Here is a 15,855-nt window from a genome sequence, read left to right as displayed (position 1 = left end):
GTGTTAGAAAATATCGTTACCGGTATTTATCAAAATATAAAACATCTACAAATGTCATGTCTGACTTCAATACATTTCAAAACAAAACAAAAAAAGACTTCAATGGAGAAAAATAAATTAGCAGATTATTTTTAGATGATGGTGAATCTTATCAAATAATGCATCCATCATAATATTATGAGTGATATGACCAAAGATAGTGTGGTAATAATAAATCTCCAAAGTTATGGCTCATAAATTATTAAATTTTCATAAAATTAGAAAGCTGCAAGGAAAAGAAAGATTTGCAGGAGAAAAAAAGGGAAAGGGAAAGAAGAAGAAATGAAGAATGGGAACAGAGAGAGAAAAGTGTTTGTTCATGCTAAAGCTCCAATGTCTTAATCCAGAACAATTGATAGGATGACCCTTTGGGCGTGAGGTCCTCGCGCCAAGCACATGTTTTTTTTGCATTGATCAGCAACAACATTGTCTATTTGCATTGATCCAACAGCACATGTTTATTAGCTGCTTTTCCTGGATCTTTGTCACCTGAAAAAACATACCATTTTTTAATCCTTACCCATAAGCTTTCCATTTGCATTTTCATATTTGGTTTTCATTCTAATGATTGAAAACGTGATCCAATTCAATAAAAGTTGGCAATTTTGAAGAGGGTAGGATCTTTTGTTTTATTTTTTTGCTTTGGCTCATTGTGTATGATCCTAGAAGAAAAATTGTGGTTCTTCACTCTACATCCTAGGTGGGTATTGTAGAATTTGTGCCTACAACAAGCACAAATTTTTTGGTGGTGCATGATGAAAAATGAAATTTTTTGGGTTGACAAAAGGCAATGTAGACTTATGTGCTTGTTGGGTTTAAGAAGCATATGAAGCACTTTGCAATGACAATTCAACGTTACATGGGGATCACAAAGGCTTGCTTTTGCATTGTTTTGGTTCTTGGCATTGTTGTGGTCTTCAGCATTGAAGAAAAGAAAGAATCACATGAAGAATTCCCTAGCCAATTTCTTGATTCTGCTTCTGGAATGTTAGATGAGGACACGGTGAGACTCGCTTCACTACTCATTTCTATTTAGGTAGCTTTTTAAGTTCAAATACTCCCATCATGCACTGTCATTATAAGTTTCAACAATATGAAATTCAATGAACTTTCACAGGATTTGATGAGCATGCACTTGCCTTTATGAGTTTCAATGCTTTCTTATGTAGTGGTTTCTCATAATTGAGAAAACACAAGGTTGACACACTCTGTGTTTGTAACAATGTTTGAATAGACTCTAAAACTGGTTATAGTTTCATGAATGCAGACAAAGGTATTGATCACTTGCTTGGAAGATTTGATTCATTTAAAGAAAGAAATTGGAGAGCATGATTATTGCATCCCACAAGAATCACCCAGTTGCACTGGTGAAATTAGTTCAGAAATTGGATCAGTATCAAGAGAAAACATCCAAAAGTTGATTAATAATTGCCATCCTCAGTTGAAGGAAAACTTTGTTCATTGTTTGAGAAAAAACAATTTTCCATTCCATATCCCTCAGGAAGAGGATGACTCCACATTTTCTTCAAGAAGATATCTGGGTCATGTCTTGCCTCAGCATGTATCAGAAAAAGAAGGAGGATCATCTGATAAACGACAGAAAAAAAAGTCGCGCAAGGCCGCTAACAATAAATATCACAAAAAGGCATTTTATCGCGCCATAGCTATAACTGCATTGGTGACATTTATAGCTGCATCACTGCTCTTTTTATGTTGTTGTCGGTGCTGTGGGAGTGGCAAAGTAAAGCAAACTGATGAGAGGCCCCTTCTCAGCATGAGCATGGGTGACTACTCCTCTATTGGTACATATCACAATTTTCATTCTCGTACCTTTTTAATGGGTAAATGGTTCATAGATATCTGCATAATGCAGACACCCAACATAAATGAAGAAAAGAGTAACGAATGTGATAAGAAAATAGGGATAGAGAGAAAAATGGGGTGTCTGCACCGTTCGGAGGTCCAAGTATCTTTGTTATTTTTAATGTGATATGTTAGTCTTGGCATAATGTGCTTCAATCTTGCAGGTTCTTCTTCCTACAATAACCCATATAAAAATTCAATGAAAGAGGAAAAACTTGGGGTTCAGTCATCAAGTAATAATTTGGTTGATAATAAGAACTCAACACATGAAAGTCAAGAAGCAGGAGTTGGTCGTGTTGCTTCAAGGCCATCATTTGATCTGAAACCTCCTCCTGGAAGGGTAGGAAATACAATGCCTCCTTTAAAACCTCCTCCTGGAAGGCTTGATCCTCTTCCCCCTGAACCACCAACATCTAAGCCTTCTGATAATGCCACTGCTCCTCCTCCTCCCTCTGCTCCCCCTGCACCACCAAGGCCTGGCAGTGGTATCACTCCACCTCCTGCACCCCCACCGCCTGGTGGCGGTGGCCCTCGGCCTCCTCCACCTCCACCACCTGGTGTCAAACCCGGTCCTCGCCCACCACCACCTCCTAAGGCTGGTATAGGTCCTCCAAGAGCTCCTCCCCGAATTGGACCTAAGGTGGCTAAACCTTTAGGTAGTGGACCAAAGGCTCAAGGGAATGTTGGAGCTGCTTCAGAAGATGAAGGTGATGATGCTCCTAAAGCCAAGTTAAAGCCATTTTTCTGGGATAAGGTTCAAGCCAACTCAGATCAAACAATGGTTTGGAATCAGCTCAAAGCAGGATCATTCCAGTGAGTAGCTCCCAAACTTCTATTGTGGCATGTGAAGAATAACTTATCATCATCTGGTAATATTCTTAATGATGAGCATTTGACAGGTTTAATGAAGAAATGATGGAGACGCTTTTTGGCTATAGTGCTGCCCCGCCGCAGAAAAACAATGGCTCACAGAAGAAAGAGTCTTCCTCACATGATCAATCACCGCAGTGGATCCAGATCATTGACTCAAAGAAAGCACAAAACTTATCTATTCTGCTACGAGCATTGAATATGACACTGGAAGAAGTTTCTGATGCACTTCTTGAAGGTAATTTTCTTTTTCCATCTAATTTTCTTCTGGAATTGCTGACAACTATAATAATAATAAGAATACCAGTTCTTATTGTGAAAATAGAAGGCTTAATCCAGTTTTTGGTCCCCATCCTTTGTCATAAATATGGCTTTAGTCCCTCGCCGGAGCAAAGGTGGGGCTAGGTCCCCAGTTTTTGGCAAAATAGTTGGCTTGGGTCCTTCCGGCCGGTTGGGTCAACGCCGGAGCTCCGCCGGCTGACGTGGCCGGTGCCACGTCAATTAATGAGCACAGCTGGATTTTTTTTCTTTTTTTCATTAAATTTAAATAAAATTAAAACTTACTAATTAACTTATTAAATAATTTTTTTTTAATCATCTCCTTTGTTCTTCCTCTTCATGTTCATCATCATCTTCTTCTTGTTCTTCTTCCCATAAATTAAAAACATTTAACCCAAAATCACAAAATCCTTTCCCCATCATCAATCAAACCCAACTCAGAAAGAATCCTAAACTCAAGAAAAATTCTCAAACCCACAAAATATCCATTTGCAGAAGAACTTGTTGCAGTGCAAGGCGTGCAACTAGGTCTCATCAAAACATATATCGCATTTCCTGCAACCAGACCTTTTCACCATTGCTTCAGCAAGCAAACAAAATTCAAAAATGGTAATGAAAGTAAAAAAGTATAGAAATCCGTATAGCAAAATGAGGCAAGAAACAGTGAATTTGTACAACAACATTGCTGTGGTTAAATTAAAAAAGGCCACAAGACAAGGAAATCTCAGTGCAAGAGACAAAAAGAAAAAAAGAAGAAATCGATTGTTCAGTGAGCAGGCCAGAAAATTGAAATACCCAGAAGACAAGACCATTTCCTTGTAGGCAGAATAACACTACCTTTCCCCAGCCAAATCTCAAACCCGTTTTCGTTCTTGCTACAACCACTCTCTAATCTCCATCTTTTTCCCTCTCTCGTTGTATTCATCTCCCCAGCCAAATCCACGGCACCCAATGAAACCTCCAATCAACTTAGCTCCTTTTCCACACCACAAACGAAACCAACCAACACCCATCTCGTCTTTCCCTCCATTTCACAAAGAACAAGTGATTTCTGCCATAAAATCCAACTGAAAAATTGCTTCATGTTAACCCACAAATGAAATTGGACCCAGAAACAATCAACTCAAAGAACACACCTTTTGTTCAAGGCTTTCGTTGAACCACCACCAGATCCGAAACCTCGGAGACCAACAAATCCAAATCTAGATTTGGAATTGATCGGCTCAGTCCCTTTCCATTTCCCTCACTCGAGTTTGCAAAAACCCAGATTTCACTGAGATGAGAGGGTGGGATGACGAGAGGGAGGGAGAGGGGGTTGGGGTTCATGAGTTTGGGGTGGGGGTGGGTTGATGATTACTGGGTTTTGTGGGAAAGATTATCAAAATGATAATGAATTTTCTTTGGAGAAGATGAACATTCATTGGGTTTTCTGGAATTGGAAGATGAGCATCATGAATTAAAAAAAGAAAAACTCAATTGGAATAAGTCTCTGCCAGTTTTGATTAGTTAATTAGTAAGTTAATTAGTAAGTTTTAATTTTATTTAAATTTAATGAAAAAAAGAAAAAAAAATCCAGCTGGGCTCATTAATTGACGCACGTCAGCCGGCGGAGCTCCGGCGTTGACCCAACCGGCCGGAAGGACCTAAGCCAACTATTTTGCCAAAAACTGGGGACCTAGCCCCACCTTTGCTCCGGCGAGGGACTAAAGCCATATTTATGACAAAGGATGGGGACCAAAAACTGGATTAAGCCAAAATAGAATTATTGATTTGATAGGAACTTTCTTGGGTGCCAAATCATGGGACACTTTTATTTATCAGGGGATAGGAATACAAAAATACATAACAAAAATCATTAATTGTCTCTGGTTGAACTTGTGTGATAGCTTTGAGTTTGTCTTTGGTTGATTAGGAAATGAGCTCCCTCCAGAGTTCCTCCAAACCCTCATGAAGATGGCACCAACATCAGAGGAAGAACTTAAGCTTAGACTTTTCACTGGTGACATTTCCCAACTTGGGCCTGCTGAGCGGTTCCTGAAAGCCATGGTTGAGATTCCATTTGCTTTTAAACGAATGGAAGCACTTCTTTTCATGGGTAATCTTAAAGAGGAACTCACTGCTACCCGGGACTCTTTTGCAATTTTAGAGGTTAGATCTCTAATTTTCACATTACAATGCCCTCATTCGTTCCATCGTTCATCCTCTTTATGTCACATGATGATTATGACATCTAAAATTTGTATTTGAGCTGATGCAAAACAAGATCATGGAAAGCCAAATTGCAAAACAAATGTCTTACTCTATCACATGTGGGTAGAGTAAGGCATTTGTTGCAAAAGAAATGTCCAAATTGATGCTTTCAGTAACCTGCAAACTTATTTCCTGGCCAATCTTGGTGATGATGCATTTTAACTTTAAGATTCCATTTCCATACTCTATCATATACACACAGGCACACAAACACAAAGACATACATGCTTCTTACAAAGGTTACATAAAGTTATTCATAGCACCAGCAACTACTTATAGAAGCTTCGCCTAGAATTGATTTTGACTTTAGAATCAATTGTAAGACTTTCAAACATGCTATGAAATATCAATCATGAAATCAATATAATATTGGGATAGTTATAATTAATTTCAACCAGACAGACACAAACATGTATGTTATTGTAAGTAATGACAACCTCTAATTGTAATTCTTTTTTTTGGGGGGAGGGGGGATTTCTGCACTCAACACCTAATTCTGTTTTTTTCTTATCAAATGAAATCATATATGATTCTTCTTGCATGCCAGGTTGCCTGTAAGGAACTAAGAAGCAGCAGATTGTTCCTCAAGCTTCTTGAAGCAGTTCTCAAAACCGGCAACCGAATGAATGATGGGACATTCCGTGGGGGAGCACAAGCATTCAAACTTGACACACTACTGAAATTGTCTGATGTAAAAGGAGTAGATGGCAAGACTACTCTTTTGCACTTTGTTGTGCAGGAGATAATCCGCACTGAGGGCATAAGAGCTGCACGGGTGATAAAAGAGAGCAATAGTTTCTCCAGCATAAAAACCGATGACCTCCTTGAGGACGTTTCTCAAGAATCAGAAGAACACTATCGCGAACTCGGTCTTCAAGTAGTTTCACGTTTGAGCAGCGAGCTTGAGAATGTTAAGAAAGCAGCAGCTCTTGATGCTGATAATTTAACAGGAACAACTGCTAGACTAGGCCATGGTCTCATAAAAACTAGAGAATTGGTAAACAAAGACACGAATAGCATAGATCATGATAGAGGGTTTCATGAGACAGTTAAGGGTTTTGTGGAGAAAGCCGAGGTTGATGTCACGAGTCTGCTGGAAGAAGAGAAGAAAATCATGGCTCTAGTGAAGAGCACTGGTGACTACTTTCATGGGAATTCTGGGAGGGATGAAGGGTTAAGATTGTTTGTTATAGTGCGTGACTTCTTAATCATGTTGGATAAGGTGTGTAAGGAGATTCAAAGAGCACCAAAGAAGCCAGTAAAAACTGTGAAACAAGATAGTTCTAAAGGGTCTTCTACCTCAGAAACTCGTCCACCTCCTCCTGATATTCGCCAGAGGCTTTTTCCAGCAGTTGTAGATAGGAGGGCGGATGACTTTAGTAGTTCAGATGATGAGAGTCCATAGGTTCAAGTTGGAAGTTGTACTGTAAATTTTTTTGTTCTTTGGCCATGTCCTTGTATAGAATTATTAAGGGCATGAATTGTTGTCTAATTTTGAAAGGGTTGTGTTGTTAATCATTGACCATTTGTATGCATATAGATAGCATGTCTGTATCAATTTTTATTCCATTGGAATCAATTCTGAAACTCAAGCTATTCACATAAGTTCTTTCCCATTATTGTTTATAACGTTAAAATCAATTGTACAAGATTTTACAAACATGCACATATCTGTTGGTTTACACTGATGTGAAAGACTAAATTGTAGAAAGACTCTCCTTGATAATATCATTCCAATTCTTCATTTCCATAGAATATAAAATTTACGAGTTGAATGTCAGACTATATGATTGGTATTATTAGAAACGATAGTAATTTCAACCAACAGTTAAGTTGCACATGGATCCTATTATTAGACTAACGCTTTGTTCTTGGGAGAATAGTCTGGATTAATAACCTAAGTAACATGCAAGGAAACTATCAATTTCTATTTTTAGTTTTCAAGTCACTAGTTTTACAGCTTTGAAAATCATATCGCTCAAACTGTTTTTTTTTTTTCATTTAAAAAACAAGTTTTAAAAATTGATTCCAAAAATAATTTTTAATTTAAGAAAGAGTTCTCGAATGATAGCTCAAATGGTAAGAGCTGAAAGACATATCAGTTCAGAAGGGAAATGTTCAGGAATCAATTCCTGAATGGTGTAATTTATATTTCATATGTACTAAAAAAGATGATGACTGAGACATCCGCAACGGGGACATTGCTTAATTTTTCTCCTCATTGGAGCATGTTGAGGTGGAATTGGTGATTGATTAAATTTAAGGACGGTTGTTTGCTAAAGCAATGGCGGCTTACTCAGTTCTTAGATTAAGCAATAATTTTTTTTCTCTCCTGCATCAACAATTCATTCTCAAGCATGCATTAAGTGGAAATAAAAAATTACATATATCTGTATTGCTTATGGAAAAAATAAAAAACTTCAATTGGATTAAAATCTAAATGAGTTGCTTATAGATTTTGCTTAAATCATGTGACCTTAAGAACTCACAGAAATAGTGTTAAACAATCACCATTGTGAATGCTCCTAAATCCACAAACAGATATGAAAGTGCAGAAATTCAAACACAAAATGTTTCTTCTACCTAAATTTATTTAACACAAATCCTTTTTAAAAAAACCATATTTGCATTTCATGACAACTATTTTTACTTGTTAATAGCACCAAGCCTATACTTTCTTTCTGAACAACTTGGGAGCTGGTTTTTTCCTAGGCTTTTTGCTTGCTACTTCAACTGGCTCACCCTTCTCTAACCCACCATCAGCATCTTGAACAAGTTCTTCCTTGTTGCTCAAGTTAGTCTCTCTTAGTTTGAGAGCATTAATTTCCAAAAGATGTTGTTCAGTAATACCTGAGTCACCAATTTCACGTGCAATGTCTTTTTTGTAGTTCCTTGTCTTGTTTGAGAGCTTTGTAGCTGCCTTTGGTTTCACAGTTTCAAGTTGTGCTACCCCTTTTAAATCAGCAATAACAGGAAGCTTTGCCTTTGGCTTTTTCTCTTTGTTTGATTCTGATTCACTATTACCGGCAGCTTTTCACCTTTTGGTTGCTTTAGTTGCAGGTGTTTTTCCTTCTTCCTTAAAATTTTTCCGATTCACTGGTTCCTTATGTTCATGTACAATGGCTTGTTTTGGTTTTTTTGACTTCTTTGATTCTGATTCTCCATTACTAGCAGCTTTTTTTCCTCTCATGGTTCCTTCTTCCTCCAAAGTATCCTCTTTTTCAACTGAATTTGGAAATGCTCTCACAATATAAACCTGTAGTAATACTATGTTAGCTTCATTATTTATTACTAATATATTGTACATAAAAAAAAGGACGAGCCTCGGCGCAACAGTAACGTTGTTGTCATGTGACTTTGCAGTCACACGTTCGAGTCATGGAATCAACCTCCTGCAAAAATGCAAGGTAATGCTGCCTACATTAGATGCACAAAGTGGGTCAGACTCTTCTCTGGACCTCGCGCATAGCAGATGCTTCATGCTTTATAGCATCAAGTTTTCTTTTTTTTATATTGTGCATAAAAAAAACATCGGGGAACTAGTTAGTATACCACCAATTAAAAGGATTTGCAATAGGGATTTGGAATAGCGGTAATAGAAGATTAGAGCAACACAGTTAGTTATTAACTGTAGTAATTGTCCACAAGACAGTAAATTGTGACAGAGGAAGTGTTAGTACCTATCCATCGGACAATAAATCGTAATAAAGGTGATCTGGAAATATATAGGAAAGAGGGAGCTAGTGAGAGATTTATAATTTGGTTGGTGATTTTAGTGTAGCAGAGTCTAGGTCCCTCGAATACTAGGAAGGAACTTTCTTTTTCTGTTTTAACAATATCGTCCTAGTTCTTGTATCAAACTTGATACCAATTGTAATTGGAAACCTTTGAGCATGTAAGTTAATGCTAAATTGTTAAAATTTATACACTGAACAGTCAAAAATGATTATGAAACTAACACTATACTTTAGAATTGTAATATAGATTCATTCAAAGAAGAGAAGTAGACTTGAACATCAAAAGTCGCAAGCATTGGTTTATAAGTATAACCAAGCTCTTAACAACTACTTTGACTGTGGTGATGTGATCGATTTCATTCTCCTTGATGCTATTGTTGCAGACTTGCAGTAATAAGTGGTTAGTTGGTTTGGTCTAGATGATGCCAACTTGACTTGGGAAGATGTTGCCATTGTAGTTGGTGTTAGTAGACTCTAACATACAGTAGGCGGCAAACAGGAGTGAGGAAGGCAGCTTTGCATCTACATATGGGAGTTCAAGCTCTAGCGGAAGGGAAAGAAAGTGGTGGAAGAAGAGTCTGAAGAAGAAATAAAAACAGACATTTATAGAGAAGTTGAAGAGGATGTGGAGGAGGTGATCTATAATTGTGATTGTGATAGTAAACCGATAAAGAGGACCACCTACATTTAGAAGATGATTGATGGTTCCTATTTAGGACACTTGCATTTTAATTTTCATGGTTTTAGACACTTTAGTTTAAAACCTTAAGAGCTTAAACTTTTGGTTAAGCTTAACTTTTGTTGGTACTAGTATTATTTCTTTAAAGACATTTGAGCATAGACTAACAAGTCATGTGTGACCATGAGAGGATCGTGACAACCTCTTAGAGACCATTCTTTCTATGGTCTTGGATTCATCTTCGTTCTTCTGGGTTTTGTCTCTTCTTTCTCTATCTCTTGTATGTTTCTTTTCTATTTTTGTATTCAGATTGTATGACTTGATACATTGATTGTTGTAAAATCACTCATTAATATAAAAGGAAATCTTTAATGTATTGTGTTTCTTTCTATACTTCATGCTTCTAACCAATCAATTGATGATCAAAAGGCTTCACTAATTTATAGATAGATCGAGAGATTGATATGAGTTGGTGTATGCTTAATTCAATGAAAGTAGGATTCCTATATAATATGTGTTGAAGTTTTACTTTGTGCACTTCAAGTATCAGTTATTTGTGTTAGATTTATTTGGACTAGCATGCGATCAAGAGATAAGTCCGGTTGATTAGAGACACCACTCGATGCCTTTATCACAAAGGATCTGAGTCTATATAGCCTTTGACTCCCTCATCCTTCACCAACTTAAGTAATGTGGGACTTGGAAGTTGCAATCAACCCCAACAGTTATAACAACCACTCTAAAATCTTTTGTGACAATCTCAACACGTTGTCCCTTACCCGCAATCTGTTCTTTGCATATGCAGACTACATGCATGGAATTGAATTGTTCAACAAAAGGTCCTCAATAAATAGCTAACAGTCCAGCATCTACCAATGGATCGTCAAGTAGTTTATGCTCTCACTTGCTTCAGCTAGGTTCATTGTTCTGCGCTCACCATGTGTCAGCTCGATTTGGTCTCAAACCCATTTTAGCTTGAAGGGGGAGTATTAGAGTATATAAGTTAAAATACAAGCTAATGTATTCTCATAGAGCAGTGAGTAAGCTAGCTCTAGCTGAAATTAATTAACTCGAGCTGAATTAGTTAGGAAGTTAGTCACTGACTGTTAAGCTTGTGCTCAACATGAGTAGCAACTATACATACTTGTGCCTTAATACTTTATAGTATAACAGAATCCCTTTTGACTTCTATCAATTTCTCTATCTCACTCTCTCTAGAGCTTAATTGAGGAGAGAACCCAAGGAAGGATGTCTGAGATCCCAATATTTGAATGAAATGATATGCACAGGAAGTGGCTAATCCACCTCAAGCAACACTTTGACATAAAATCAATGAAGGTAGGGAAAAAATTACAGTTGGTTATGGAAGCAACGGAAGGACATGCTTATCACCAGTAACAATAATAGGAGGTTAGTAATCCTAAGGCCACATGGGAAGATTTTCAAAGGGCAATGCTCATGATATCTTGGTTTGTGTACAAAGGTGAGGAATTTGTGGAACAAGAAAACAAAAGGGAAGATAGAGGTTTATAAATCAAGAACCAGAATCATAAAGATGGAGTAGAAAGCAATAAGGTGGAACCAAGAAGAGTGAAACAAACAGACATTACAAAAGATATGGTGGATGAAGAATCCAATCAAAGATAGCAAAGAAGAAACAATGTGTAAAACATACAGTGATGGGGAATGAAGTTTCATTTGGTACAATTTGAATAAATCAAATGATTGATACGTGAATCCTGGGTGGAAGTGGTCTATCACTCATTTTGTAGGAGTAGAGCAGCAAGGAAGATGTATGAGCTGTCTGATCAATTCTAAGGCTAATAAACATGAGAAGAAAGGGCATTGATAAAGAGCAACAATTATATTAGAAAAGGAAGGTGGTTGCAGCAATGAAGGTGAAGTTTTGTAGAGTTGTAATTGGGAAATTTATCTCTATTCTTTACAATAAAAATAATACTAAGGTTCCTTCACTTTCAAGTTTGATTGGAATACTTCGAATTATACCTTTGGAGACAAGAAAAGGTCAAAATTAAGTGTGGATGTTATAAATAACTCAAGAATTCTGTAATTCAAAGTTCATTGGTCACCTCTAACAACCCAAACTTAAGTTTTACTTTTTCCAATACACAATGGACAAGTATCCAAGAATATTGATGCCGATGGTGCATTTACTCAAAAAATTGATGTTGATAGTGCTTTACTCAAATATAAAACCATGGACAAGTATCCAATAATATTCATTATTTCATCATCATCTGAATTTTCACCAATTTGGTTTTAGTTATTGTTAAAAGAGAATTTCTAGAGAACTTATAACATAGATTACCTTAAATTTCGCTGCTTCAATCAATTCGAAAACAAGTGCATCACCATCATCCAGCTTATGATCCAATGCAAATGCTCTCCAGCCACCACTAAGCCCACTTCTTTTCCCAATGTAAACAGCCTCATATTTTGAGTCATTTTCATCCTCTAAAATCATGTCATTCAGAGTTTTCGGAAGATGTTCCTTACAAAATTTAGAAGGAAGACCCTAGTAGAATAGAGATCAAAATAATATATTAGGGAATAACTTTTACTTAATCTCAAGTCTCAATAGAAAGAACACATGACAAGAATGTGCAGGCCATATAGAAAAATTTTCTGAACTGAAACCTACCAACCAAAAACAGCTATAAACATGAGACCGAACCATTGACTTGACGAATGATGGATGCGAAGTTTTTAAATTCATTTGGAGTGCCTCTGCAGCCTCCAAAGCACGAATTCTTTTTCCTTCTGTTGCTACTTTGATTTCATCTAATGGTCTTACAACATAACTGAGAGTCCCACAAACTTGTTATTAAGTATACATTAGCCATATAGATAAGTCATTAAGTAAGTGATTAACCACCTTTCCCATGATGATTGTCTTGATCTTGACCTCTTCCCCAAAGAAGGAAGGTTTACGCTAACCTGTAATTGAAAGAATGCACTGTTAAGTAGACATTTCCACTAGACTATCACAGTGGAGAGAATAGTGAATCTTAAGAGACAAGAATCAAGGATTTTAAAATTAATAATAATAACAATTCAACCCTGGAGAGCCAAAACTTCAATGCTTAATTATCAAACTTTCGCAAATAAACAGAGATAGAACAAACAAATTCAAGCACATATTCCTATATACATTTTTCTATTATATCCAATCACACCAGCTTTATAGTTATAGCATGTAATGTAATCTGTGTATAACTCAAAATCAATTACGCGCAACAGAAGCTACTAGGATTAGCTTCTCCCCCACTACTTCACTCAAAATCAATTCTGCTTCAATGTTTAAGGGCATGTTTAGATACACGGTGGAAGCCAGAATCATGGTGGACAGCCACAACAGCTAAGGGAAGTTGCTTTTGTCCACCGCAATTTTGGCTCACTGTGGGTTTTCACTCGTGTATTCACACATGCACTTAAGTCTCCTAACATGCCATTAGATATCCTATTATCCAACAGGAAGCTGATTCATTTCTCTTAATTGAGCTTTTTTTTCTTCCTCTTTGCCTTATGGTATTTTAAAAGACAATATTACTTACATCTTCACGGTATGAAGAAACTGGGTTTCGCGCACGAGAAGAGCGCCTAGGTTCCACTACACCATCAGTTTTTTGTGCCAATTTAGGAAGACAGGGCTGCACACGGGAAGAGGGAGAAATTAATCAATCCAACCAAATTAAATAGAAATTTACTGGGGTTTTGGGGGTTTTCTTTTCAGAGCTTGTGATTTCAGTCAAAAAATAATTGAGATCCTTGAAATTCTCAAATCCTTGAGAGCAAAAAGTGAAGTTACATTACAACCAACACGAAAAGTCTTTAGCTTTATTAACATGCATATATGCTAGACTCAAAGTTTAAGCTTTTATATAAACAAAGTGCTGAATACCTGGTTTTCTTCAAGTCTTTGCTTTCTAGCCCCTTCGTAGTTGTTGGTGGTGCAACCCTTTGCCATTGCTAGTGTTGACAATAAATTCAAAGTATGATATGATTCAAACACACTTGGAGGAACAAAGCATGGTTTAAGATAAAATGTAACTATTTGCAGCAAATGAAGCACACAGACCCATCAACTATTCTCAATAGAAAATGAAAAAATGTGAATGCTTTTTAATGGCTGCATGCTCTACAAGACGAAAGTTGAAAGCTTTTTAGTTTTCCCGTTTGCCTATTTTTGTGAAAAAGCTGGTTCATTTCGAAACAAATCATATAACCAAACAAGAAAGGATTTTGCATGTTCTGTGTTGAACAAGATGAGTTTTTTTTTTTTTTGTACCTCGAGGTTGTGAAAATGTGCTAGTTTGATGCTGATGAGACAGAGGAACCAGACAAATGGAAGCTGATGAAATTCAGTGTGCAAGAGATTTAAGAAAGCTGATGAAATTATTGCCTTTTTTGAGATATTTTTTTCCATAAATATGTGAAATTCCGTTTGAAAAATTTTGAGTGGGAAGTTTAAAAGAGATATAAAGTCAAAAGAAAATAAAGATCGTAGTAATAACGAAAATTGAGGAGGAAAAATGGGGATAATTAATGATGAAGGATAAAAATAAAGTTTGCAGGTAAATTAAGAAACTATATATTAATTTTCTAAATTTTGATACAATTAATTATATTTCGTAATACTTATTTTTTTTTGAAAGTTCGTAATACTTGTTCAAAAATAGAATAAGTAAATTGCAAAACTTTTTTCCTTGAAAATGATTTTGCATTGATTTTCGAAACTTCACTTGAAATTTTTTTTGATAGGATTTTTTTTTCTTGAAATTGATAGTGCTTTTGTTTCAACTTTTTCAAAAGTAAAATAATTCTATAGTTAATTTTTTTTTTAATTGTAAGATGTTTGATTCAGTTTATTTAAATGAAGACTGAATATTTGGAGAAGCTATTTTGATTATCTTTATGAAAGTGTAACCAAAAATAAATCTTATGAAGAGATGAGAGAAGATAAAATATGATGTTAATATTATACTTAAATGAATAAAAATAAAATAAATTTTTTATTAGATCCTTAACTTCCAACAGAGTTTTTTCCATCTACAAAATTTGGACTCGAAACCTTATTTAAGGGAATCAAGGATATACATCTTCAACCAATCAATTGTTGGTATATATGTTGACCTTTTTATTTTGATCAATATTATATTATTATACGACAATACTTTTGCTTTTTTATAATAAATTTATATTATTCAAATAGGATAACTATTTGTTTATTAATTTTACTATGAAAAATAATTATTTAGATTGTGCATATCGAATTGCTAGCAAGTAGGCGTGGCAATATGGGTTCAACTCACCATAAATCCGTCAAAATACGGTTTGGTTTTGCTGGCCCACTTTTGATATAAGAGTCAAAAGTCTCAACCCAGCCCAAATTTTAGCGGACAGTGGGTTTGCGAGCTAGCCCACTTTATGTAATGTGGTGGTAAAAATAACGTGATTATATAACAATAAAACCATAAGTTCAAATTAAACACTAACAAAAAGATGAATGTAGTTGCTCCTTATTTCATTGTTCCGTCATCCATGTCAACCATCACAAATTCATCTCAACTAGATAATAATAAACAATAAAAACTAAAAACCACTTATTCACAACCAACTCACAAGTCACAGGTTGTAAAAAGTACACAAATAACACAAGTCACAACTCATACATGTCTTTTAAAATAGCAGAAGAACAAATCAAATCCAAACAATGGCACAGTAATAAAGTCTTAATTCAAAACTTCTAAGTTCTAACATAGTCTAGTTCAAAACATTAAATGTTGGAAGAGATACATCTGCTTTCCCATTAAGTGAAGCGATGGTGAAGCAGCCGACAAGACGGACAGAGGCGATGATGGGCGAAGAGGTGGTGAGCTGAACATCAACGGTGATGTGATGAAGAGAAGAAGAAGAAGAATAATATTAGCGCCCCAAGGTAGTGAAAATTAAGAGTTGAAAGAAGAGAAGAAGAAAAGAAAGTAAAACCCCTTAATAAAAAATAAAGATCCATAAAAAGAAATTAATTTGGGGTAACCCAAATTAAAAACCCTTAATTGTTAAGTAAAAAAAAGTGCTGGTCCGGGAGGCCAAACAGGTTGACCTAACGATCCAAGC

At 36.1% G+C, this 15,855-nt stretch overlaps 2 protein-coding genes across 3 annotated transcripts; one reads left to right on the top strand and one right to left on the bottom strand.

The window, feature by feature from the left end:
• The first annotated feature begins 277 nt into the window (after positions 1-277).
• Positions 278-6,906, top strand: LOC130709515 (formin-like protein 5). Of its 2 annotated transcripts, none has more exons than XM_057558886.1 (6): positions 278-1,042; positions 1,307-1,841; positions 2,067-2,715; positions 2,802-3,010; positions 4,964-5,199; positions 5,849-6,906. In XM_057558886.1, exons 1-6 carry the CDS (start codon positions 866-868, stop codon positions 6,704-6,706), a joined length of 2,664 nt encoding a protein of 887 aa, XP_057414869.1. In that variant the 5' UTR covers positions 278-865; the 3' UTR covers positions 6,707-6,906. The 2 variants fall into 2 exon arrangements, with proteins under 2 accessions (XP_057414869.1, XP_057414870.1); XM_057558887.1 differs by having other exon boundaries at positions 1,293-1,841.
• Positions 6,907-7,704: 798 nt separating this feature from the next.
• LOC130709514 (putative B3 domain-containing protein At5g58280) lies at positions 7,705-13,806 on the bottom strand. Its single transcript, XM_057558884.1, has 6 exons — positions 13,640-13,806; positions 13,281-13,388; positions 12,614-12,645; positions 12,380-12,539; positions 12,047-12,253; positions 7,705-8,557 (listed from the first exon to the last, which is right to left on the bottom strand). The coding sequence occupies exons 1-6, from the start codon at positions 13,703-13,705 to the stop codon at positions 8,336-8,338; spliced, it is 795 nt and encodes a 264-aa protein (XP_057414867.1). The 5' UTR covers positions 13,706-13,806; the 3' UTR covers positions 7,705-8,335.
• Between the last annotated feature and the right edge of the window lie 2,049 nt (positions 13,807-15,855).

This window comes from Lotus japonicus, chromosome 3, assembly GCF_012489685.1.
Source record: "Lotus japonicus ecotype B-129 chromosome 3, LjGifu_v1.2".
NCBI lineage: Eukaryota > Viridiplantae > Streptophyta > Magnoliopsida > Fabales > Fabaceae > Lotus > Lotus japonicus.
Note: the sequence above shows the minus strand (reverse complement) of the source record. Positions and strands in the feature narration are given on the sequence as shown.